Source organism: Pezoporus occidentalis, unplaced genomic scaffold, assembly GCF_034315485.1.
Source record: "Pezoporus occidentalis ecotype Australia unplaced genomic scaffold, CSIRO_AGI_Poc_V1 ctg58, whole genome shotgun sequence".
NCBI lineage: Eukaryota > Metazoa > Chordata > Aves > Psittaciformes > Psittacidae > Pezoporus > Pezoporus occidentalis.
In genome coordinates, this window is record NW_026915921.1 from 4,389,885 (window position 1) to 4,417,555 (window position 27,671).

At 40.1% G+C, this 27,671-nt stretch overlaps 1 protein-coding gene across 4 annotated transcripts in view; it reads right to left on the reverse strand.

Moving 5' to 3' along the window:
* Window positions 1-2,141: 2,141 nt before the first annotated feature.
* The window catches only part of TBC1D14 (TBC1 domain family member 14), a 74,292-nt gene continuing 48,762 nt past the window's right edge, over window positions 2,142-27,671 (reverse strand). For 3 of the 4 annotated variants that reach the window (XM_062638805.1, XM_062638806.1, XM_062638808.1), the window contains 7 exons: window positions 26,258-26,338; window positions 24,748-24,842; window positions 23,500-23,571; window positions 21,971-22,099; window positions 18,868-18,977; window positions 9,160-9,418; window positions 2,142-5,422 (listed from right to left, as the gene is read on the reverse strand). In XM_062638805.1, coding sequence (XP_062494789.1) covers window positions 5,357-5,422; window positions 9,160-9,418; window positions 18,868-18,977; window positions 21,971-22,099; window positions 23,500-23,571; window positions 24,748-24,842; window positions 26,258-26,338 — 812 coding nt within the window. In that variant the 3' untranslated portion in view covers window positions 2,142-5,356. Of the gene's footprint in view, window positions 5,423-9,159; window positions 9,419-18,867; window positions 18,978-21,970; window positions 22,100-23,499; window positions 23,572-24,747; window positions 24,843-26,257; window positions 26,339-27,671 lie in introns of those variants that run through there. The other variant, XM_062638807.1, reaches the window with a different exon arrangement.

Genomic DNA, 27,671 nt, shown 5'->3' on the forward strand with positions numbered 1-27,671 from the left:
TCATTCAAAATTCCACACTTAAAAAAACAGCATCCAGTCCTTTAGGGCTATGGCAACACTGTGTAAACAGAGCACTCCCCATAACACTAACTCAAATCCATTCTCCCTCTGTATGGATTTCATAAATTGGTGTTGGCTTTGTCTGCACACTAAATGTACCTTATTCTGGGCACAGCCTAAGAGGGAGTTTTCATAGATGTGGCTGAGAAGTGGAGAGAACCTTGTCATCAATACCTGGCACAACCTGCACACAGCCAATGTTCTACAGAAGCACTAAACTGTTCAGCCATTCTGTAAATACACCTGGCTGCCAAGTTTGCCTTGGGGATGCACAGGAAGAAAGGTTTAAGAGCTGTTTTCATCGTATAAATACATACATACATAAATCTTATCACTCAAAGCTACATTATTTTTGGCTTTCAGCTTTTATAGTTTTAGGGGTCACTCAGCCTCTTCCTCCTCATTCATGGTGTGTAAAAGGCAGAGAGTTCAGTACACCCAACACTGTGTCAGTCCCCTCTGCACTGCTCAACTAGAATTGAAAAAAAGAGGCTGAAGAAAAAGGGGAGGGGAGCAACAAACATCTACACATTTATGCATGCAGAGCTCACAGAGCTTTAGTTACAGAAAGCAGCTTCCCCTTTCCAAACAATTCTTTAAACTCCAGTTCCCCCATGAGAGTGATTGAGACCACTCAAAAAAGAGGAAAAGAAACAAGAAAAACAAATAAAAAAGACATAAAGAAACACCAAAATCAGTACCTTTCATTTTGAGCCTTGTTAGTAAAAGCGACATCTCCTGCTCAGAGTGGCTGTTCACATAAGTCCAATACCTTCCTGGTATTCCATGGAACTGCTTTCATAAATAATAAACACTGATCAAGTCATCTCCCCTTCTTAAACATGAGTGCCAGCAAAACTCGTGCTTCTTGTTGCTTTTGACTTAGGGCATACAGACCTCCTCTAGCTTCTTCATCACTATTAAGCAATATATATATATATATCCAGATAAAGTGTGGAGAAGCAGGGAAAGTAAATCTTCAATGCTTTTGATTGCTACGTTTGACATCTGGAGAAGGCAAGAATTTAAGATGCAAATGATGCTGATAGTATATTCCCTGAACTGAGTACTTCCACTGAAATAAATACTACAAAAACATTTGCTTAAACTTCACACACTGTCCCCAGCACTTCTTAGGGCTGAGTTGTGGACACACTGCTACCCTAGCCTTCCAAAGCACCCTGGGGATGAAGATCAAGGATTCCTCCATTGTCAGGAAGCAGTAAAGACAAATGTCTTTATTTCCTCATATCATCTGTTACCATGCAGGAAAGTATTTCACTTCTCTTCAAACAGACTGGAATTAATATTGGAAAAACAGGTAAGGAAAAGTTTTGAACAATTTTATGCAACTCTTGTAATGTATACAACATAAAGCTCTATTGGCATCGAATTGGATGGGGCTTATATGAAGCAATTCTGATTTTATGTTATAATCCTGCAAATCAAACAGAAAAAACCTTCAGTAAAAGGAAGTGAGACACACATTTACTGGAGGAACTAGAGCCATGGCAGCCAAGTCTTTGACTGTGTTCCCTGTGTAGTCCTGTTGCACAGGTACTGTCTTCTCTCTCCTTTCATCTTTTACTTGGTGCTTTAACCTCTTTGCAGTTAAGTAAGAAACAGGAAGCATTTCTAGTTTAATCTCTGAAGTTATGCCTGTGTAAGTATTAAAAAAAATACTGCCCTGAGCACAAAAATGCCTTGTGATTATGAAACCTGCAATAACCCAAGGTTTCTTCTTCTAAAACAAAGAGCATTTGAGTTCTGCGCATCTCACAAAGGTATATTTACATACGTTTTTCATGTTCTATTACATCTCAGACTTACTTCATAGAAAGCCATATGACATGGATGAAACCATGGGCACCATGCCGTAAGCACCAAATCTCCTAAATGTCACATGTAATGTAACAGGTATTTTAACATGAGAACTTGGTAAGCATCATCAAAAAAATTCTCCACCTGCAGTACTCCAATGTCCCAGCTCCTGATCTGGGACAAACTGCTAAAGCAGCCTCTGAAGAAACAGAAAGATACTTGACTTTTTCATGTCTGAATTCCACTGGCCACAGGTCAGATAACTTTGCATGACTTTATTTAACAAAACCATATATTTACAGTTGAAAAAAGTTCCAGCTTGATACACATATCTAACTGAAACAAACTTAACTACATAAAACCGATTTAAATATGATGTACAGGAGATGTATCAACAGTTCTCTACGTGTCATTCCAGGTTTCAAATAATTCAAAAATAAGCTGTTAGAAGGTACCTTTTTGTAAAAAAAGGAAATTCTTTACTCAATGAAGTAATGTCAATGATTGATTGCTGACTGAAGTTGCAAAACGGCTTTATTATAAAGTGCAGGTTGTACACAATTCCAAACCTGGTTGAAGATTTCTGGTTTCTCTGATCTGCTGCATGTACTTGCAGATATTTGCAGACTCCTGATGTACTGCAGCATTTTTATTTTCCCTCAAACCCATTAAGACAAGAAAGTTTGCTTGACAGGGACACTTACTCAGTGAAAGAAAATCTCATGCATCTTGTTACAGATACCCTCAAGCACCTGAACAATAAAATTGTCATTTTTTTTTAATGCAATCCCTGAATTTATTACAGAATTCTTCCTTAATAGCTAATGAAGAGATTTGGTATGCTGCAAGAGACTTGAAAAGCTCAGTGGCAAGTCTATGCCCTCACTACTCATCTCTGGTTTTATCAAAATTCAAGCGTTACCTTCAAATCAAGTTGCTGAGAAGTTGCAACAATGGCATCTTTAGGCAGGTGATTGCTTTTTCAAATGTATTTAGTTTGAAAACGAACTGTGCAAAGCTCCTTATTGCATTGCTTTTCTTCATTAAAGAACATACCTTATATACACAAAGAAATCATTTAGAAAATATATACATCTTCTAAGAACAGAAAGACCAAATCACAAACCAAAAATAATTACATTAGCAAGTAACAAACAGTGCACAAGTGTTGCAGCAGGCCTTTTTCCCCACAGCTATGCCCATTTTCACTGTTACATTCAACATCTTTTTGAGAAGAGAAAAAGGAGAACAGGCTGTCAATGGCTGCAAAGATACCTAGGAGCTAAAGAATGCATTTTAACCGGACAAATGAGCCACACTTGTAGACTACCTTTAAAAGGAAATATAAACCTAGTTGCAATGAAGACTTAAATCACAAAGCCAGTTACAGTACCACCTAAAAATGTAGACTGAGGAAAAAGTTGTGTCTGTGTTGAGGAAACCATTTACAAGCATAGTGCAAGTGTTTCAGGTGGTAGGCCTCTCATATCCTTCATGGAAAGGCGTATTTGTTGTAGTAATAGAAAAAGTAACATTAAAAAACACTTACTGACCGTCCAGCTTTCTTATTGCACTTCGAAGCAATGTAGCATACAAGTACTGGTCACTGAAGGACCAAAGCTATACAAATTCCGGGAGAACTAACATGTGTTTCACAGCAACACCTTGATGTCTATTTTTAGTAAGTGATGACCTAAGAGAAGTCTTATGGAGGAATTAAGATGGCCAAGAAAAACCCACATCCATTATGCCAGGTACACAAAGGGGACAGGAAAAAGAGGCCAGTGAGGTATCAGACTGTCAAGCTGCATTTGCGTGACACATTGTTCAAAGTGATTATGAGACCTCACTTACCAGGGAATCTTGCTTTCCCTCTTTTTCATATTACTATCAGGCTATCCCTCGCAGAAACAATGCTTATACCGAACGACAGTAGTTTCATTATGTCCCACTGTCCTTTACATGATGAGTTGAGCAGTGTGCAACTATTATTCTATTTTCATTCACACAATGCCGAAATATCAGTGTAAAACAGACTGAAGAGCATTGGGAAACTGCTGACCATACAGCTAGAGGATTTAGTAACCCCTGTTTACAGTTAACATAAATATTGCTCCAGTTAGTTTCCCTTTTCAATGATCGTCATTAATTATAAAACAGATTTTTCACTATACAATAAACATTCCTGTAAATCAGAGGCACTCATGATTTACAGTCTGACATCCATGTGAATGCAGAGGGGAGCTAAGCTGTATAACCATAATGCAGTTTGCTGCCTCTGTAACTTGCTCCCATGTCTGAGAGGCTGGATAAAATGCTAGGAAGTGACAGCTTGTACTTTTCCTGATGGTATTTGTCTGGCACATTCCCCAATAAACGTCTGTCGCTTGTCACTACACACAGATCAGGTCCACATAACGCTTTCTCACTGTGGCGGTAGCAGCAGCTTCAGTAGATCCTACAGAGCCTTTCTTTGCAGCAGCAAAGCTGGCTTACACAACTTCTCCCTTAAACCCTTCCTCCTTGGTTTTGCCAGTGAGCAGAGCTGGGTTTAGATAAGCATGAAACTTACTTTTAACCATTTCTCAGTTCATCTGCTCAGCCCACTGTTTTATCAGCATGATTGGAGAGATGGCACAGGAGTAAGTATGTGGTAGGCAAGAATACCGTGAAACAGCCCCAGAAGAGAGACACATGGAGACATACACTTAGTAGTATGATTGGGAAATGATGCCAGCTTAATACTTGAAGCCCCACAGTGAGTTTGGAATCTAGTCTGATTAATGGCTATGCATCTAGACTGGAAAAATATATTTCTGAGACATCTTGGAGAATAATTGGCTTTGCACTGCTAGTGTGACTTCTCTTCCAAGTTTACTTTCTACTTAACATTTTCTTACTAAAGAATGGAATGTAGTTCTACATCTACATGATTTCTTTGGTAAATGGGACCCACAGCCTATAAAACAAGAAGCAGTTCTAAACAAATGGTCTTTACATCATTTAACTATAAATTCCAGCACCAGTTATTTAAAATCCAGATCCAGCTACTGTTACAGGTATAGGAGATACAGAAATATATCCTGCCCAAGACTGAAATTGGGGAATAGCATTCAAAGCAACCAGCATTGCTGAATGCCCAGTCTTTTAAAACATCAAAGAAAAAAAAAAATCATAAAATGACACTGTTTAAGCTTCACTGCCCTCATCAGAAGATCAGAATGTATAGCGCTGTCCACAGCAAATGTTCATTCCACTAAAAGTTTAAGGCTAATCCTAGGTTTAATTTATAAGGTTTTTATCCCTCAATTTCCTTCCCGTCCCTCCCCTTCTCTTGTTTCCTCTCTTCTCTTTAAGGCTATTCTACTACTAAACAAAACGCTGAAATAACACTTCACGTTGCAGGCTCACGTATGTCAGACATTACTCAATACTTCTGCTACTGTAGCTCCTTTCACTGTGGACAGCCACGTTTTTAATGTTTGAGTGAGGGACTTCCTCTCTCCATTTCCCGGTTATCTTTCTGCAGAGCAGCCAGGATCTAGAATGAGAGAGAACAAAGTATTAGAATTGTCTGAACAGTTTCCAATTTAATTCTCTCTTAGCAATACTATTCTAACTATTAAATGTAATCAAATTTGGAGAACCTCTCCATTGATGGAGACCTCTCCTGTAAGTCCTTGTGGCACAGTAGATACAAATGGATTTTATAAGGGTTTAAACTCAATTTCCCCGCAGCACACACTTTTGAAGCCTGGAGATGAGATTCTTGCCCAGATTACACAAGTCCAGCACTATTAAAGGATGCTGCCTGAGGGGAAGTTATATTTCTCAAGGTAAATGGAATATCTGATCAAGTCATCAGCCAGAGCCATACAGCATTATCTGAGAGTCTGGAACAGAACTACCTTCATGCTGCCTGGTGCTTGCCTAGAGTGCATCAGCATCTCTAGATCTGCTTCCATCTTTTTTGGAAGCAAAAAGTCCACATTCACATTGAAAACATGTATTTCCCAGTATCTGACGCACAATTAGGTTTGTTAGTCCTTGTGCAGAGGGCACAGTAAGAGCCGGTTTCTCATGCTGCTTAACACACTCCCTGCCCTAGAGTTAGTGTCTGCTGAGGAAGTCCATCAGCGTTCTCAAGAATCAGCCTGGAACTTAATGTGTTGAGGGACATTTCATCTCAAAGACTTGCCGTTATGAGTTAAGGAACTTTCTTTTCTCCCTCTGACTGACTTCAAGCCAACCTGTGCACAATCAAGAGTTAACAGCAGGTGGGGCTCAATTGCTCTCATGGCAATCACACCCCTCACCTACACTTCAGTGCAAAAGCACCCATAGCTGTTACAAGAGTTCAACATGGGTCTGACCAGAGCTACAGCTGGCTGACTTCTCAGCAGTTTCTAGAATTGGAGATTTCAGTGAGGTCCTCTTCACTGAGATGCAGGGTAAATCAGCAGCTACTCAATCAAATGGGCTTATGAATTTCAAGTGCCAAATGTCCTTGGTGGAAAAGAGTTAACCCTTTTTAAGGGCCACAAGAATGACACCAAAATACTTATCCACAGAAGCAGAACACACACAGACCTTAAGCCAACTAACAGAGCTCAGATTCTCTAGTTACTTGGAAAACCTTAAGGAGCCAAGATTTGAAGCACACAGACTACAGAAATGTTAAGCCAACAGTGTAGTCTGTTCTACCATCTCTATTCCTCTGCTGTTGATGACAAAGCAGTAGGTGTAGCAACATCCACACCTATTTCAGGCTAAGGCTTTATTGGCACAAGGCCCTGGAGTTCTTTGTAGGTAATTCCAGAATAAAAACAGAGCATGCAGGTTTCCTACCAATACCCAGAGTCCTTGTCGCTAGAAGTGCTGTGTCCATGATTTACTAGGACTCCTTGCAGTCTTTAGTTTCCTGATCGCATTGTCAGTGACCAAGGGAAAAGGGAGCGAGATGGAAAACACACACCAGCCCATCTGATGAAGGAACCAGGACTGTGAAAATCAGCTTCATAAGCAGCCCACATTTTAGATGAGATCCTACACACATTATCTCTAGACAGCATCAGCTCAGAATGTGACCCACAAGATAACAGGACTGTAATTACCATGGTACAGGAAGTTGAAAGGTTTTCTAAGTGGGTGTTCTGAGTGCCAAGTACACCTACTGCTGAGATGTGCAGCTAAATTTGACTTCTGAGTTCCACAGTCAAATATATTCCTACAAAGAAATAATACCTCAGACTCTGCTGTTTGCTTATGCAGCTTATGCATAGGTACTGTACTCAGGTGAGATGATGTTAAAGATAAGAATACAAAGCCTACTTTTCTAAGCTCAAGAGCATTCTACATCCTCTGGGAGCTAGTGTGCCTGGTCAGTCAGTTCACCCAAGAGTTCATCTTGGAAGTGGTGCATTCATCGCTCTTGATATCCATTTTGCCAATTTGAAAAGGTACTTCCCTACAGAAAACGCATCTGACTTCTACAGCACTAGTCACAGTCAGAAAATTAGCTAGCTAGGAGACATCTAAGTAATAGAAAACAAAATCCCATAGCCCCTGTGTCTTGTTAACTTTCCTAGGTCAGATCCACTTGTGGTACCTTAGCAACTGAGCAGTCCCAGTAAGTGCATGACATGAGCAAGATCATAGCTCCTACACACTTCTGGCTTGGAAAATGATGGCAGGCTAGAGAGCAAGCAGGCTTTCCTGATGGGAACTTACTCAGCAATGGAACTTCCTGGTCAAGAAAACCAGCTGGTACAGAAGTCAAGCTAGGCAAGAGGTCAGCCAACACCAACCCTACACCATGCTAACTCTATCAGAGATCTGTTCGCACCACAGTTCAGCAACGTTTTTAATTCAGCTTGCCACAACAAGCAAAAGCCATCTGGAAAATACCAGGACTGTCAGAATGAAGCTGGTGAGGAAGACTGCCTGGGTGAGGTTACTTTGAAGTCCTTCTCCTGTTGTGATCATCACCACCAAACCATCATGTGTCGCATACTGAAAACAACTGGCTAAGAAAGTCTGTTACTTAGGGTACTTGGCAGAACAGAATCTCTCCTTCTCTGCAAGGGAAGCAGTAGCAGGCTGACAACATATTTGGTATGTGATCCAAATTCACACGACATGTTCAAAGAAAGCAAAAACATCTGAAAAGAAACAAGCCTTACTTGTGGAGGCATTACTGCTGAAAAATAGAAACAAAGCTGGATCTGTACTAGCAACTAATCAGCAAGACCAAAAGGGAAACTCAAACAAAGCTGCGAGGAAAGCTGTGTCAGGGAGGAAATGCTGGCAGTGTGCTGCTCTTAGCTGGGCAGTGCAGGTTGTGTTTCCCTTATATACAAGGCAAGGTTCAGAGGCTACAATCGACTCCTGCTGTGAAGGTTAGAAGTTCTCATCTCAAATAGCAAGCTGGCAGTCCCCAGCATCTAGAGGCACACTGTCACTCCAAGGAAGAACCGCACACTCCCATTTGCGGCTGAACTGCCATAACCACTATGTTTAACATCACCTTAGTTTCACTGAAAAAAATGAATTCAGATAAAATGGGCAGAGCTCTACTACAGCAGGACTCATGGAACAGGCTGTGTTACTGCTTTCAAGAAACTGAAAAAGAAAAAAGTATAGCAAAAAAAGTTTTCACTCCAAATGCTCTGGAATACATTTGACCTGACCCTCCAGCATGAATGGCCGTTACAGCCACTTAATTTCCGTGTTCAGATGATACCCTTCCATCTTTTTTCTTTAAACTGGAATTCAGTTGAAATTACAGTGATGAGACAATGTCTGAAAAAAAGGCATCTGTGTTAAATTCCAGTAAAGAAGTCAGAGACGCAATCACTTCTGTGCAGCCCCAAATTAGGCAAAACAGATCCTTAAGAATATCAAGATGCTGACTGTATGATAATGTGTTCTGACAAATTGTCATCTTCTCCCGATGAGCAAATTTCTGCTTTTAAATATCAACTTGTAATTTTGCCAGCAGCCTTTGTAATTAATGAATTTAGAAAGCTGCATGATAATGTACTTCATCAGCTCCACTCAAGAGCTCAATCTTCAATGCTGACTGAGCTCTCCCTTTCCAGAGGAGAGTAAGATCAGGGAATCCACTCACCTGAATGCACACTAAAAGCACGGAGTGACCTACACAGTCCTACCTACCTATAAAATCAAGTACTAGCTCTGATAAAGCATTCCTCCCAACCCTATTTTCCTAAGTACAGTACAATCATCCATTATCAAAGAATAACATCCCCTTTATACCTGAGCCCACTTTTTGTTTCTACTTTGCATCTGAATGGCAGCAATAGATGTGAAGAATTCTTCTGAAGGCAAGTCCTCTGGTAGCTTTGTTAAAAACTGGGCTATATGAATGAAGTCCATTTTGGTCAAAATATCTTCAAAAAGTTTCAATATTCCCAGTGCTGTACGGAATAAGAACTCTTCTCCATCACGGCAGAACACATCCCAGACACGACATGCCAGGTCTAGTGGCAAAGATTTGCTGTACAATGTGAATATCCTGAAAAAAAGAACAAAATTTTCAGTGCTGCTGGACAAGAAGAATATCTTGGACACTTGCAGAAACACACAGACCCACCATCACTTTGAGGCTTCTCAAATATTTGTACCTGAATATTCCTTTTTTCTTAATTGCAAAATTACTTCTATTAGTTGCAGCATACCAATATATGAAACAATATAACAACCATTAAGGCTTCTTGCTATCAATTTGAGTCTCCAAGTTCAATTCTCTTGGATCACACCAGAAGAAACAATCATTATACATGGGTTTATGATGGACATGCACAAGCCACAGGCATTATCTAACTATGCCTTCAGAGCTGAGGACTAATGCAGTTTTAGCTGTGAGAAAACAAAAAGCTGAACCTAAAGACATACTGCAAAGGGAAATTTGTGCATCAGATTAAAGAGATGTGTAAATATAACTCCTGTTCCAGGCTTGCTTGACTGGCAAAGTAATGATCACATGAGTTTTGGAGGAAAGATCAGTGTAAACTCTAGTGAGTTGAGAGAAACACACAACATCCAGAGAAAATGTGTAGACAGCTGTGACAAGATGCTGGCTCAGCGTGCTTCAACGGATGGGATCCCCAAAGGGAAAAGGTAACAGCAGAAGCGAGAACCTCCTCCCTGTTGCTAAAACTGTATTTCCATTAACTGCCAAGAGCACATGTCTTCCTTCATCAAAATACTGACAGCCTTGGAGCCAAGAACCCAAAGATGCTCTCCATTCCCTCTTCTCACCTACATTTCACTACAGGCACAGCAGTTTTCTTTGCTACCAACAATGTCATTACAGGAAGTGAAGAGAATTAAGTTATAGTATATAAGGGAAAATAGTTACATTGGGGTTTAGAACCTTTCTCCACAGAGGCACTGAATGATCTCCATAAGCTGCAAACAATTCTTTCTCCGGCAGAGGTCAGCAAAACCTCAAACTGAAACAAAACCTTTCCACCTTTTAACACAAAATCCATTGTCAAGTATGCCGAATTGAACAGTAGCTCTCTTGTGTTTAAGACTCAAACCTAGGATCCCCAGTTTCTTATTTAGGAAATTCGGGTTTACATTAAATAATACAATGGAACAGATTACACACACACACACACTTGTGTATATATATTTAAGTATCAAACATGAATGAATGTATTTTCACAGCAAATTCTAATAATCAAAAGGTTTTCTGTAGTTTCAGCTTTTTACTATATGAGGTTATCAAGGCTTCCCTGTCAATCAGGACACTTCAGGAAAATGTGAAATGTATTCATTTTACAAGTACCAACACGGAACCAAGTCATTCACACAAATTCAGGTACAAGTAAAACTGCAGGTTTAGGATCCTCAGGGTTTTACTTTTTCCTCTATTGTTACATCTTACTGCAATGCTTTCTATAAGAAGTGGAAATTGTTTAAATTCTGTTCTCCAAAAAGCTAAATTAGAAGTATAAAAATAAGTAAAGCAGAGGTGGAGCCTGGATAAAAACCCCACTATTGTTCAATGTATGTATTATACATGGATGTATAAGAACAGCACAAAATAAGGCCTTTCTTTGGGTTACTGACTCATCACATGTTGGAGACTTTGCCTACTCTTTCAACATTTATATGGTGTGTGGCTGTACAGAAAACACATCTTGCTACAGAATACCCACATAGCAGAACTCAGACTGTCTATACACACACACACATGCACAGGAAGCAGCAACAGCTTTTCCATTTAAAAAGAACACTGTAATAGGAAGCAATTCAACTGAGTCCTTTCCTGATCACCAAATAGCAGGCAAACCCTCAGCCAGGAACAAGTCCTGGTATAGATAAGTAACAATGGCTGCTTTTTTTGGGTCTGGTTTTATTCACAAAAGCTATTATTCTGCATTATTCAGACCTAACCTAAACAGCCCATGTGTATTACATCTGCAACTGTGCAGAAAATTAACTGTCAGAAGACATAGTCAGAACTATTTATTAGAACACTACTTATTGTAAGAAAAGATTTACTCATCAAAAAAGCTGCCACATCAAATAAGGTTGTCGACATTGATCTCTTCACAATTTGGAAGGAAGTGCAATTTGCAGGAAATTCGCAAGGCAATTCATTTCCATTAACACCAGCATGGAAATGTATCAAGCCCTGAGAATGGAGATTGGGCCCCCTAGAATAAGCACTGAAACAACTGTAGGAATGATTACAGCAAAGAACAGATAGCAGCATTTGCTCCCTTCCAGCATTTCCTATTGAAAAACATTTTCTATTAGACATCTGAGCTACTGATGTGAAACCCAGCTGAAATTCATTATAGCAATAAAGCACCTGCTGGACTAACACAGCTATAGCAGCTCTCAGCAGCACAAGTACACTACTCGCATGTGATCTGCTCACACTGTACTGTGGGATGATTTTCTGTCTGCAGCTCTCTTACAACTCACTGTGAGTCCCAGGTGCAGACAGCACAGCTAATCACAGAGATGTCCACTGCCAGAGTAATGAAAATGCAGGCTACTAGCTGCTTTCTGTTTGGAAGAGGGAAAAAAAATAAATGAAGTGCCAGATGCTCCTGTTCATCCCAGCCCCGCTTATGATGGAAGTGTACTTTGAGGCAGATGCATGAAATCCTGGCTGGTTTGCTACTCGCAGGGAAAGTGTATGATCATAATGTTACATGAAAGCAAAGCACCTAACCACAGGCCCTGTGTTTTCTTTCCTTTGTTCCTTTTTTCTTTTCTTTTTTATCCTCTTTCATTTTTTAATTAAAAGTCTTCATAAGATGTGTTAGCAACAGTGATGATGACCACAGCAATGCCAGACTTTGGTTTGACAAGTCATGCTGCAAATCTGATGTTACATATTCTTTTCCCATGTCTGTGACAGTACAAAAATACTTCTGCAACTTCTGAATTGTGGGAACTGATGAATTAACTCAGGACCTTTTGGATCCTCCCTCCTTCATCCTGGTATGAATTTTTTGTTACATTTTTAACGATGTCAACTACATCTGTTTTGAGACAATGACTGCACCTTTCTATGTGTTCATGCTTTACTTTATTGTAGAGTGGCATCTCTGTTCTCATTAGCACCTTCAGGGTTATTGCAATGGACTTGTTGGTAACAGTTTATTTAGTACAGTTTTAGAATCATTACAGTTGAAAAGAAAAAGTGGAAGCATTTACTTAGTTCCTTATTAGGAAAATTAAGTACTATATACTACAGAATACTGATTGCAACAGAGCAACTTGGCACTCAGAAAATCTGACTGCGTTGTAAAATGTATCAATGTAAGACAGTGTATGAGCTTCTGAGCAATTTCCAATTTCTGAGCACCCAAAAGCCCTGCTCTCTCACCCAGCACTACTACACGGCAGTGCAATATTTCACTTGGTTCCACCCTAACCTGCAGTGAGATAAGGATGAGCACATTGTAAATTGGGCTAAAGTCCACAACAACTCCAGTCAAAAAATCAGGATGTCATCAGAAACCTCTGGACAGAATTACAGTCCAGTTTGGCTTTGAAAAGGAGGCATGCATTTAAAACATCTTAAACTTCTTTTTTTGGGGGGGTGGAGAGTTACTGGCATGACATGGACTATGTTTCTCTTGATTTAACAGAGAGCAAGCTTCTGAGTATTTCACTGTAAGTGCCTACTACAAACATCCACACAGCATGGCTTGGACCTTTATCATAACAAGTAAATGGTGCCAAAAGAAAGTTAATATTCATGGAGCACAATCACAGTCAATGTAATACTAAAGAACCACTGATCAATCCATCAGTACAAACAAAGCTCCTGGCTATAATTATTGCCTAAATCATTTTTCTGAGTAGGGATAAAGAGGTGTTTGTATAGCAGCAGCAGGCCAAAAATAGACAGCATGTGGCCTTTGCAATGCCACATTCTGCTCTGCTCACAAGAGCTACCTCAGCTGACAAAGCCATGAGGCCAAAACTGGGCTATTCAGACACACCATTTCCCCTCTATTCTCTGTGAACCTGACTGTACATTGCTCTTCACATCTTTCTCACACTTGATTCCCTTTATATTCTCCAGAAAAAGCAACCTGTGTAGCTTCTGAATTTATTCTGTGAGATTTATCAATTGGAATTTGGGCTTGAAGGACATGGGTCTTTCTAAAGGAGATACCTTATGTCTGGCAGGCACCCACTGATGATCATGCCACTCACCTTTTAATTGAATTCTTAAGTCCTAGGCATATTCCCATCACAGAAGCAGTGGTGGAGCAGAACTGATGGGGGCTCTTCCCTCCCTACATCCTGTGCCAGCCCCAAGAAACCTCAAAGCAGCACTGCATCACCTGCATAGCTGGGCCTATCTGTATGCACAGCATTTCTTTTTCCTGGCACGTATCTCTTCACAAATGATTTAAGCATTCCGATTTTACTGCTGTTCCCTGCGGCACTGCTTACAGGAAGCAGCACAAAGGAGCCTAGTTGATGCCACTGGAATTGCTGCAGGAGCAGGAGGGTTTCCCGGCAACTGGTCTGTGCAGCACTGGCTACTGGAGCCCTCCCAGAGCTGGCACCAGCTGAGTTTTACTGCACACATGCTTGCACAGTAACCATGCCAGCCACCGGGATAGCAGCAGGCATCCCTTTGGAGTGCAGAATAAATGAGCATTTAAATAAAAGTAATGTTAGAGCAAAGCTGTTTCAGAGAGATTTTTACCTACAACCAAAAGGTCTGTCTGTTCAGAGAGACTCTGTACTATGTTCTTCCCCGACTTTAAACATGCTGAAACCATGTTCTTATCTTTCAGGAAGCAGCTCTGTTTTTAAGACAGCAGTATCTGTACTACAGCAAATTCACTGTCAGCCATGAGCCACAGGCATCCTTGGAAGCAACATTTTCCAAAGTCCTTAGCTTTAATGACTACTCACTTTCCAGACCCACATGATTTTTCCTTCCATCTTTTCTATGTTACAACCTGGAAGTAATGGAGGGACAGCACATATAAAGTGCAATTTGCTAAGTTTCCAGTGGCTGTTAAAATGAAAATAAACCTGCTTCCTACAGGAACAAAGTATTTTAAAGTAGAAAGTACACACATATATATATATATATATATATATATAAAAAATGCATATATAAAGTATATACACACACATACACATACATATTTAAATATGATAAATCTTACACAGTTAAATACCAACTCTACTGTCTAACAAAATTAAAGAGAGTGGGACAAGCTGTCTAACTCAAGAAGTGTTGAAAAGTTGAATATAGGATTGGGCAGGACTACCTCAGCTAGCCTACATTCCTGTGCATATTCTAGTGTGGTGGCTCTCTAGGTATGAGGAAGAACGCAGTAAATTGTCCTTGGGATTAAAATAAACAGCTTTAGTACAGATGTGGGTACTCAGTGAGAAATGCTGAGGGTTGTCAGTCCAGCAGTACAAAGTCCTTGAGAAGCTCCATCCACAACCACTTCTGACAGAAGTTTCCTTCAAGTGCTCTTGACAATACCCAAGAAGGAACAAAAGGGGGGCCTGATGTGCCCCCCACACTGACTTGAACACTTCAGTGCTTTGCTCGTAAGTCAGGTATTGTCCTCCTTTTTTTCTGTAACCTACAAATGTGCTCAAAGAGAACAACTGGTCACATAGAAAATACAATACAAGAATATACAATAAAGACCAGAATAGCGAAGCAAAATTGCTAAGGGGAATGTAAACCTCCAACCTTTTGTCAAAACAGTCTTTTTCTAAACCTCTCATTTCTGGTGTTGTTCCTCAGGATTTCTTCTTTACCATGTAAGCTCCAAGTTAGACAACAAAGTGGTATTACCGTGCCAGCACTATGAAGACACTCAGTTTTAGTCTCTCTTACATAAAAAAAAGCCACATCAGTTGCACCAGCATCATATTAAACTAGTAACCATTAAAAAGATTATAACATGCTGATTTTAATGTTGTCTATTCAGTTATTCTCCAGCACGTTTACAGTCTTCCAATTCTGATATCCCTTTTATTCAACTGCTTCCTCCACATACAGGCTTTTCACAGCACTGTCTGAGGCAATGCAATTTCAACATCTTTCCTCTTATCATTGAGCATACCATCCCCTGCTCTCTTCCTTCCCTTCTATCCTATTCCAGTATTTTTTCTAGCATCTTCCTGCTCTGGGCATAGATCTAATTCAGTTTACTATTCTCAACCTTCAGTCATAAAAATCCTTCTAATGCTTTTTCTCCCATCAAATACTGTGAGAAATGAGCCTATCCATGACACACCCCTTCATTCCCCTACCCATCTTGCATTAAAATTTAATCACAGTGTAAAAGCCAAGTCAAACACAGCCCAAGTTACACTACCCTCTGTGTAAGAGTCATACAAAAACCAAGGAACTCAAGCAAAGGCAGCAGGCCTGTTTAGATGAACAAGAACCTCCTGACAAAACTCAAACAGAAAAAGGAGGCATACAAGATGCTGAAGGAGGGGCAGATGACCCTGAAAAATGCAGAGACATTGAGCATGCAGAGAAGGGGCTAGGAAATCCAAAGCCTATCTGGAGTTGAACTTGGCAATGGACATTAAGGTCAATGAGAAAGGCTTTCCCTATATCAGCAGAAAAAAAAAGACTCGGGAAAATATGAGCCCATTATTGAATACAGCAAGAAACCTGGTGACAAAGCACAAGCAGAACTGCCTTCTTCACCTCAGCCTTTACTGAAAAGGCTTGCCTTCAGGAATCCCTGGACCTCCAGGTAAGTGGCAAAACCTAGCACAAGGAAGCCCTACCCCTAGGTGGAAGAGAAGCACTTTAAGGTACATTTAAACAGACTGGGCACATACAAGTGCATGGGAAGTGGTAAGATACACGAGTGCCAAGGACACTGTCTGCTGTCATTGTGAAGCCACTCTCAATTATCTTTGAAAGATCCCAGTGATCAGGGGAGGTTCCTGAGGACTTGGAAGAAAATTAATGTCATTCCTGTCTTCAAGAAGTAGGATTCAGGTAACTACAGGCTGGTCAGCCTCACCTCCATCCCCAAAAGTAACAGAAAAAAATTCCTGGATATCATTTCAAAACATATGATGGCCAAAAAAAGTTACTGGGAGAAGTCCACATGGATTTATGAAAGCAAAATCATACCGGACCAACCTGACAGCCTTCTACAATAGGAGATGACTGGCTTGGCGGATAAGAGGACACCAATGGATGTCTATTTCAACATCAGCAAGGTTTTCAACACTGTATCCCAAAAATCCTTGCTGATGAAATGATGAAGAATGGACTAGATAAATGGACAGTGAGGTAGACTGAAAAGTGGCTGGAATTGCCAGGCTCAGAAGATTGTCATTAGTGGCATTAAGTACAGCTTCAAGCCAACCCACTGGCAAAATACTCCAGGGTTGATACTCATCCAATCTTTCAAATGCCTTCATTAAGGCCCTAGATGACGGATCAGACTGTACCTCAGTGAGTTTGCAGGTGATATAAAACTGGGAGGAGTGGCTGATACACCATTCCATAGGGACCCTGAGACACTGGAGAAATGAACCAACATGAGTCCCATGAAGTTCAACAGAGGGAAACGCCAAGTCCTGCATCTGGGCAGGAAATCAGGCCAGGCAGCAGTACATGCGGGAAGCCAACAGACTGCAATGCAGCAGCTTTGCAGTAAACGACATGGAGGTCCTGGTGGACAAGTTAAACGGAAGCCAGAAATGTGCTTTTGCAGCAAAGAACGTCCACAAAATCTCGGGCTGCATTAGGAACAGTACTGCCAGCAGGCCAAGGTAGGTCATCCATCTACTCAGCACTGGTGAACCAGCTCTGGGCTTCCCGATTAGGACAGACAGATACACTGAGGAAAGTCCAGCTTGCCATGAGTATGATTAAAGGCTTGGAGCACCTGGTACATAGTGAAAACTGGTGCTATTTAAGCCAGCAAAGAGATGGCTCAGACCTCAATGCGTAAAAACACTTGGCAGGAAGACAGCGACAGACTCTTCTTGCATCCTGTGAAAGGACAAAAACCAGTGGGCACAAACTGAAACACACAAAATGCCATTTAAATGTAAGAAAATAAAAAGCTTGTTCACTGTGAGGATGGTCGAACACTGGAACAGAGTTGCCTGGAGAAGTTGTGGAATCTCCTTCCTTGGACATACTCAAACCCCATGTGGACTAAGTCCTGAGCAACCAGCTCTAGTTGACCCTGCTTTGAGCAGTGGGTTTAGACTACATGATCTAGAGTTTGTGTCCAATGCCCCATCAATTCCATGACCCTATGAAATTTCACATATTCAAACTTCAAGCTTGAACTGGACTCAATTACATTAAATTGATTTGTCTAATGGAGCAACAACATGTTCAGTGCCAACAACAAGGTCTTAAAAATCAGGGTATCGAGAGCTTAGTTCAAATAGAATTGCATTAACAGTACAAATGTTCTCCAAAGTAATACCACATGAATCGCACAAAAAAACCACTGCTACTACTGGGAATTTAATCTCTCGCTGAAGGTATTCAGTCAGATATCCGAGATCAGCAGAAGCTGTCAACAACTTAAGGGCAAACCAAGTTTCCACAAAAGAAGATTACATATCCTCCCACACCAGTCATGCTTGGTGACAAGAGACTTTTTAGCTGCCCCAAACCAGTCTGATAGGCACAAATGCAAACACTTAATTTGGAGTTCCTTATACCACACTGAAATTTGGAAGGAGTACAAATAAGATCGTCTTTTCTTCTCTCCCAGGAAAAAGGTTCTAATTACACTGGAACTAAAAGGGAAGGCAGCTTCACAAAATAAAAAGATTGTAATTGCCTGTTTGCTAAGGGGAATAGCTGCAGTAATTAAAAACATGCCCTTTAGCAATTCAATTGGGCTATGTCAATCAAAATCAGTTTTCAGACAACCTGTACTGGGATCCTCTAAACGGGATCTGGGACCACCTAACATGAGTAAGATACAGCCTAAGAGTCATAGTTCATCCTGCCAAAAGCCAAGGTGTTCGCTATTCTATAGCTTCTAGCTTTTTGTTGCATGGACAAATGTGTTTACTCCTCTCTTCCTGTTCTGTGCAGGCAGACAAGCTATGCATTTTAAATGCCAGACTAGCAGTATTTTCTGGATATATATCCCTGGGACACACCTGCACATGGCGTAGACAAACTAACAGATTTTCTCAGAAGATCAATCCAAATATGCACTAAATATGGCTAAACATTGCTATACAGCTGTATCTCAAAACAGGCTTTAAACTCAACACAAGTACAACAAAAAAGGTTAGGCAAACATCAAACATCACAGGTGTATGTGGTAATGATTTGGATTGACAACTCAAGTACTGAACAAAAGCTAAAGTCTTTAACTTAAAAGAAGACTAAGCTAAGTAAGAGCACTCTGGCTTCTGTCATGAACACTGACACAGAGCTGTATGGTAGCATGCACATTAGCAATTCCATTTTCAAAGCCTTACCAATCAATCAGATAGATGTCTGGAGTCAAGTTATTTTTTTTGAAGTGAGCAAATAACTTTGGCAGATTTTCTTCAAAGAATACCTCAAATGCGGCAAAGTAAGTCAACATCTGGGAAACAGAATGGGGAGAAAAACAAACAGCTTTATTATTAATAGGCTTAAATGTATTATCTGTTGTTCAATTAATGACCTACAAAAATAGGATCCTATGAATTCCATAATACCATAAAGAGCTAAACATTTACATAAAGAACAGCATCTGCAAGCACAAAGAGTTTAAGATTCACTCTCTATACCGTTCTCATACTAAACAATATAATTATTGGTTTGGGTCTTAGCCAGCTTCCTTTGGAAAGAAAAACACCAGCAGGAGAGCAGTTATTTGCTGATTTCTCAGAATAATTATAACAGAATGGTGCTTTATGCCTGTGGCAGTAATTTAATATTATACTGAATGAAATCCAAGGCCCAACGGGTTATAAAATGAAATATGAAACTAAAACATTTTAATAGTCCACAGCAAGACTGAAAAGTCCAGTTGGCTCCAGTCGAAATACCAAAGATTCTTTTATACAGTACATTTAAAAATTAGGTAATCACAGAATCATAGAACCAGACATTTCCATTGCAAAGAAGAAGAGCTGAAGTTCACGCCAAGGAGGAGAGACAAAGTTCGCACAGAAAAGCTAAAGATCAGGACAAAACACCTATGCAAGAGAAACAGACTGTTAACTCCCATCTGATACCATAACCCCTAAGCTGTACTATTTTTAACACTAAGACTTTCATGTTAATTTAAAATTTGAGTATTATGTTAGATTTCATAAGAGAGGGCATGGAAAATCTTCTAATCCAACCAAGAGCTAAAAACAAAAGGCTTTTTAGCTCCCTCACCCCTCTTCTTAATACTATAGAGAGAAAAGTTAAGCAAGGTCCTTGAATGATTCAGTGATTTTAATCACAATATCCCAGTGAAAGCAACAAAGAATGGCTGTGATTCTTCTTCTTGAGTTGTACCAGCATGCTTCTCCCCAGAACACCATGACAGTGAAAGGAAAACAGAAGCTTTCAGGAGCCTTTTGTCTGAAATCCTTTGAAAGGATGACAGATAGTCTCCCAGCATTTTAATGTCCTTACAGATTTGTTTCCCATTTCACGTAAATGAAGTGGCAGATGGTGGAAGACCTTCACTCACAGTGGCAAATAAAAAATTAAGCCTGGTAGTCAGCATGTGTTGAAAGCTTAAAAGCCAACCAGAGATGGTTGCAATGCTACAGGAATTACCATACAGAGTTATGCAAAACCTCTGAACTATCAGGTACTGAGAAACAGCTTCATGGCAAACATGACACCAGAGATCTAGAAACCCACTTTTACAGAACTGTACAACTGAAATAGCTTCCCAACATGAATCTTTAAATGCATGAAGTCCGAGCATCACATGACACCTGTGAGTGTACAGAAAGAAGGGGGTAATGCAATGGAGAGTTCCAAAGCGATCTCCTTACATGCTAGCACCACAGTAAGAGTTCTACCAAAGCATTACAGAAGCGCTCTAGAGAAGGGATCTTAAACATGACTGCTATAATCACATCTATTGACAGCAATGCAGGTAGCTCTATTAGAAATGCAGCAGCAGGTCAGGTATTGATCAAATCAACATTCAACAAGACATTCATTTAGCCGTAATTAAAAAAAATAATCTAGTTTAATGAAACTGTACCCAACAAAAGAAGATAAATCAGTATAAATTACTATCAGCTCCACAACTAACTTATCTGGTCTTAGTTTTTCAATTAGATCTTAAGACAAATGAGCACAAAACAATGGGGGTAGACAGCAGATCAGTACATTAACCCCAGGAAGCCAAAACTGTCTCACTCTGTGTCACTACTCTCTCTGAAATATTAGGTACAAAGTTTTCCTTGCAGTGTTAATCACTGCTTTGTAATTTCACAGTATGTTAATATCATTTCATGTCTACTCTATCTCTACTCTCCTGTAAGCATCCATTTACCATATAGCCTCTATTTAGCCAGGCTAATAGAACCTAAACGTCACTATCCAAGAGCATATCAAACCCCAGTATATTAACTAAAAAAACAAACCAAACCCAAACCCCCACATAAATCTTATTCTAACAAATTTAATTCCAAAATAAGCTTCACAAGAACCATCTTTACACACTGAACACCTAAACATGTCTTTTTGCCAAGTACAGTAATGGAGATCACCAACACTTCTAGCAATGAAGACTGTGCTGTGGTACATCTCCCCATGGGCAACTGATGAGATTCAGGGGCTACAACAGGGAATGCCATACTGCTTTTCCAGCAGGCAGTACTGATAGGATCCCTAGTGTCTTACTGTTTGAGTAACAAAATAGATTGTTGTTGATATCCATTCCCTTTCTTTATTCTTCCCATTTGAAGTCCTGAGAAGCAGATCCTATTTTCAGTGTTAAAACATGAATAACTGGGAAAAACAATGCCATATACTTTACAAAAGCACGCTTCAAAAATAAATTCAAAACAGATTTCAGCAGGTATATCTTATTTTGCTAGGGTATACAGGTAGCCCAGTCTACCTGCTAGTGAGGTACTTTAGAGACTACAGAAAGAAGCAGCTGCCACTGAATATCAGAGGGTTCTGCCCATCCTATTCGCCCAGACTCCTCTTCAAACGCAGCTGCTACAATAAGAGATGGGAAACCTGGTTCTCCCTGCAGCAGTCTATTTTTAGCAAGCTATTAGTTAGGATAAAAGCACCTTCCAGGCACTTCGAATATTAAGGTGTTTCCAGCTTTCAACTACAGTGCTCAATTTGAAAAACACCTATAATAATGTTCTCATCACTATTCTCTGAGGATCATAAAATACCAGCTGAACAATTTCATTCACCTGCCTATTCAAAAAGGTTAGTGGGGTGGGTTTTGGTTTGGGTTTTTTGAGGGGGTGAAGTGTGTATTGTTGGGCTTTTTGTTTATCAAGCTTTAAAACAAATCCTGATTTCTCCAAGATACTGAGCCCATAGGTTTTTACTTCTTAAGCTCTCCCTATACCTACCCACAGCATGTCGAGAACAGTTTTCTTGCATACTTACAAGGCCATGGTCCACACGGAAAAACGCCATCTGACAGGGTTTATTCAGAAGGTTAGAAAAAGCAATGAAGGCATCTGCAGTATCCAAGTTCAAGATCAATACTGCTGCTATGAACGACATGCCCTGTACCTAAGGAAAGGAGAAGTGTTACCATTAAGCAATAACTGTATTCTTCCAAGAATGCTGCCTCATTTAGTCCTTGTAATCACTACTGTTTAATGCACTCTTGTTGCTGCTTAAGTCTGTGAAACGTTCAGAAAGTAAGGATTTTTTAACCCACTTGACCCTTTGGTATTGCATTTCAGAGCATGAAAGTCAACAGTCCCCACACTGCCTCCTCTCAAGGAGTAAAGACACCTCTAAGTAAAAGTCCTAGGGCAGGCTAGGCTGACAGCACTTTCAAAGATGCAGAATGAAGATGTTTCTGAAGAATAAGCTGTTCATAAGTAACGCCTCCCAAGGACAGGTCATAGATGCCCTTATTTGTGGAAAGCTGGCCTAGGACACCACAGACAAAGCCTGCTCTTTTCTTTTTCAATCAATTACCAGCAGTTACAGACAACTGCAATGACTCATTTTGACAAGCAGTACCATTTTAAGATTAAACTCTTGTTCCATTTATAATAAACTCATAATGTTGTTGCATTTTTCTACAGCGTATGCTGTGGAATCAATGCTGAATCCAAGCCAAGCTTGCTCACTCAGAGGCTGCAGTGTCTGTATGGCTCTGCGGTGGCAGCAAAGGTGTGACAGTCTTGTCCTGCAAACCTGAGGAACAAGCTCCTTCTCAACACAACAGGTTCCATGCCATATGAAGCACACCACCTGATGCGGTCTTCTCTGAGCTTCCCTGCAGTTATGTTCAGCAGCTTTATCCCAAGCATCACATGCTACTCTCAGATGTACATCTACCATCTCAAAAACAACTGTTCCCAAATAAAGAATAAGCTCATATATATACATAAGTTTGTATGAGAGATATATAGAGAGCTATATATACATATATACATCCCTGCCCTAGAAAAAAAGACTAAATGACTTATCTCAAATCTACTCAGTCCTCTCATAATCACTACTTCAAATGCTTTAAGGAAGCTCACATGGCCTTCATGGGCAGCATTGCTTTGAAGACTGTCCCAGAAGCTCACAGTGCTAAGACACAGAAATACGTGCCAAAAGGAGTAAAATGTACTCAACAGAAGTGTCTCAGTAAGACTGCCATTAGGCACAGTACGTACTTCAAAGGACCAAGTTAACTACACCTTCTCTTTTGACTCCTAAGTATGTACTTTTGAATACAAATATGTACTTTTGAGTTTTCCAATTACTTAAACTGTTAAGTTTAAAACTAGCAACAGAACTGTTATATACACTTCTCAAGCATGTACTGGAATAGAAGAAAGCACAAAGAAACCCCACAAGTTTTCACAAAATCATGTAATACTAGTCTACAAAGGATTAAGTAACACAACCCTCCCTTCCCCAGTTCTCCCTCCCCACCCCTGAAAAAAAATGAATTTGTCACTTACGTAGCCTACATCAGGTCTGTAACAAGTATAGGCTCCTAAAATACTGTGCAACGTGTCATGGTAAGGACCACCCTATAATTAAACAAAAACAAAACAACAGATTTGAGTATACAACAAACGTATCAAAAACTCTTCAGTGCTACAGATATCATGTACTTACTACCTATATTCTTTCCCTATGCAGCTTTAAACAGTCCCAGGTCTTTCAAACTAATGTTGGCTTTAAAAGCATGACACAGCCCTCCATACCACAGTTATTACAAATGCATACAGTTCATCTGATAGATCAATTATATATTAAGTGGTAAATGCTCCATCCCTGGTAGTGTCTAAAGCCTTGGGCGACAGAGCCTTGGGCGACGTGGTCTAGTGTGAGGGGTCCCTGCCTATGGCAGGAAGGCTGGAACTGGATAAAGTCCTTTCCAACCCAAACCATTCTATGATTCTATAATATTAAAACCTCATACAAGAGGAATACAAGCCTAAGAGATTTCTTACAGTTAGCCGCACTTTGACAATAATGCCAAGAAAGCAGAATGCTAATAAAAAACTAACTTGTCTATTAGAGTAGAGACAGAAATCAACCATGAAGAAAACAAACAGCAATATGCCATAACATACAATCAGCATATCAAGAATGACATGTATAGTTAAAAATGCTCACATTGTTGACTATTAACAGCTGCCATATCTTATACTGAGTACTGTAACTGGCTGAGAATGTCAAAAGTTTTTCACCCCAAAAATGTTGATTTATCACAGTCTAAACTTTTCACAACAGCACTGCTGAAATCTGTGTATAGAAGGACAGAACACCTGGTTAAAATGAGTCTTTAAAGCACACCAAAACCACACAAATTATATTGGCCTTGCATCAAACCAAAAAGGGCCACCAAATCTTGCTTGCTTAATCTGTGCTCTCGCTCACTGGGTATTTGCAACCCAGCAGCATTGATTCACTGACTTGAAAAGTCACCTGTAGACAGAAGCCAACATACGCTGAGCTAAATCAGTAAGTGATTAGCCAACATTAGTTTTTTGCCTCTTTCAAATAGAATCATAGAATCAAATGTGCAGTACCTCAAGGTTACTCTTTCCTAGATTATAGTTTTCCAAAAATCCTCAGGAATTTTTTCCTCTCAAGATACTTCAGATTTGAACTGTATGGGCTGTTTCAGTCAAGGGATGGGCAAGCCCATCTAAACTGAATTTAGCTGAGAAGTGAACACAGAAGTTAACATGGCTTACTTGCTGAAATATACAGAGATTAGGAAACGTCCTTGAGATATCCAGTTTTATTAACTCCAAGCTTGCTTCTCTGTCAGCTGCAGAAAATCCAGTATCTACAGAAGCCAAAAGTTATGCACTTATTACATGGATCAGTGTATGCTCTTTTTTCCCCCCTGCCCCCAGTAAGGGTTTGCTTTGCTCATTTATTTCAATGTGAATGCTAGGAAGTAAGGGCATAGACAGGGTAATTCCCTGAATAGGGCACACAGGCTGAGAAGCAAGTATATCTTGACTCAGAGCAACCCTACAGTGCACATTGACCCTCAGTGTTTTGAAGAGCTGGGGGGAAGGTGCAGGGAAAGGCAGGCCAGGCACTTACTGGCATCTGCTGACAAATCACTAGACAGACACAAGCCTGTTAATCTGTGACCCCTCACCCTCAACAAGGCTTCCCCACAGCTCCTGAAGTAGCTGTCTCTGTGGAAAGGCTGTGGTGGGAGAGAGAAGCCCTAAAGCAGCAGTATTTCGTGGATGACACCTATCTAATGCTGTCACGTCTCCTTCCAAAATAATGTTCATTTACTCCTTGCATGCATGGACACTGCAGTGCACTCTCCATAACTGAAATGGATCTCATGCAAAGTAAGTTTCTAAAGTATTAGTGTTATTTCTGATACCAAAAAGGTCTATTTGTACTATGTCTTTATCTGTACTATGGTTAAGTACAGTTGGGAATTACCTATTGCTACTTACTGCGGAATCAAAACCTAAGAGTTGACACTAGGCAGTACTTACACCAATCACAAGAGCATCTACACTCTAGAAAATAAAGTACATGAGGAAGCTGGAAACAAACTAGACAGTATGTTTCCACAAATACTCATGTTATTTAAGACACAGACAACCTTAAGAGAACAAAGCAGGGGATTTCCAATACAAAATATTTTTCTGTTGATAAATGCCAGTATGTATGTTCTTCTTTTTCAGCTCAGCATACTTACATAGCAAAGGCAATTTCATGCATCTACATGTAGCTTTATACATTCCCAAAATCAGACAACTCTTCCAATCAATTAGTAAATCTCAAACCACTTTGCAAAAAATGAATTGCTGTTCTCTGAAACACACCCAAGAGATGGGCTCAAAGCTGCAAAAAGGGACTAAAATGCAATTTTCTGCTGTAGTTTGAGTTTTGATTCCAAAATTACAGATGCGGCGAAGTATTTAGTGCTGCAATTAAAACTATAATTCCCAAACTTTCCTAGCTTTCCTACAAATTAGCATCAAATCAGAACTGTACCTAGTAATGTTTTATAAAGAAAAATGAACTAGTGTCTTTTATAGAGGGCCACAGTTTCACTGAGAAGAAAGAACCCACCTTGCTCTTGCAAGAATAAGTGTTTTTACTAGACAGCTTTCTAGCTGATTTTTTTTGTTTTGTTTAAAATCTGTGATTTCATTTTAAGGAACAATTGTACAAAATCTCTTATTCTGTACCACACCATAAAATCATTGGTCAAAAGCATACCTTCACCTTCTACTTCAGCCCCTCCTGTGCTAAGCGATCGCCATTTCTCTTTGGCACGAGCCAAGCAAATATCATACAGCTCTGGAAGAAGAAAAACAGAAAACCAAGTCCATGATTTGTACATAGAATCATAGAATAATTAGGGTTAGCAAGGACCTTAAGATCATCTAGTTTCAACCCCCATGCCATGGGCAGGGACACCTCACACTAAACCATGCCACCCAAGGCTCTGTCCAACCTGGCCTTGAACACCACCAGGGATGGAGCATTCACAATTTCCTTGGGCAACCCATTCCAGTGCCTCACCACCCTTACAGTAAAGAATTTCTTCCTTATATCCAATCTAAACTTCCCCTGTTTAAGTTTGAACCCTTTACCCCTTGTCCTGTCACTACAGTCCCTAATGGAGAGAGTCCCTCCCCAGCATCTCTATAGGCCCCCTTCAGATACTGGAAGGCTGCTATGAGATCTCCACGCAGCCTTCTCCTCTCCAGGCTCAACAGCCCCAACTTTCTCAGCCTGTCTGCATACAGGAGGTGCTCCAGTCCCCTGATCATCCTCGTGGCCCTCCTCTGGACTTGTTCCAACAGTTCCATTTCCTTTTTGTGTTGAGGACACCAGAACTGCACACAATACTCCAAGTGAGGTCTCACAAGAGCAGATACGCTCATATCCAGTCAGGTGCCAATTACCTACCATATAAGCAATGCTGCCCCAGCCATTATAAGTTACTAACATAGTAGTTGAACTTTCTAAGCAGGTTACGGTTCCAAACTAACTTATAACTTCAGATTAAGTGAAAAGGAAATGCAACCTAGGCACAAGTTTCCTTTTATGTTGAGGTAATTACTTTTCTTACAGGGCACTGATGTTCAAAATTACAGTCTGAATGGATAACTGGGATAAGTCTACTAAATTCCATGGAAGAACTACACCAAAGGTAACTAAGCCAAGCACAGGAAAGTAGCACAGTGCAGCAGTAGTACAGGCAGTCTGCTGCATTTCCATGTTGGAATTACGTTATGTTAGTCTTTCAGAGCTGTGTTTTTCTGTACTCTGAAATATCACACTAGTTCCATTTTCACAAACACACATGAACAAAAGTACAAATTTTCCCAGGGGTTTTCTAATCTCTCACAAACCCACTGCCCTGCTCTAAATCAAAGGAAGTGTGTTACATGCACACTCACAAGCACTGCAAAATTAATGATTCGAAGTTTCAAAAAGAGAAAAAAAGCTCGAGTCATTAATCCCTCCCATCTCCATCTAACATCAAAGCAAGCCACAATGACAACAATAATCAAAAACAATTCACAGCAGCAGTCCTAGAGCAGCTACAAGATTAAAAGACATGATATTTTTTAACAAAACACATCAAAGCAACTCAAAAAGAGCATAACTAGATAACATCTCA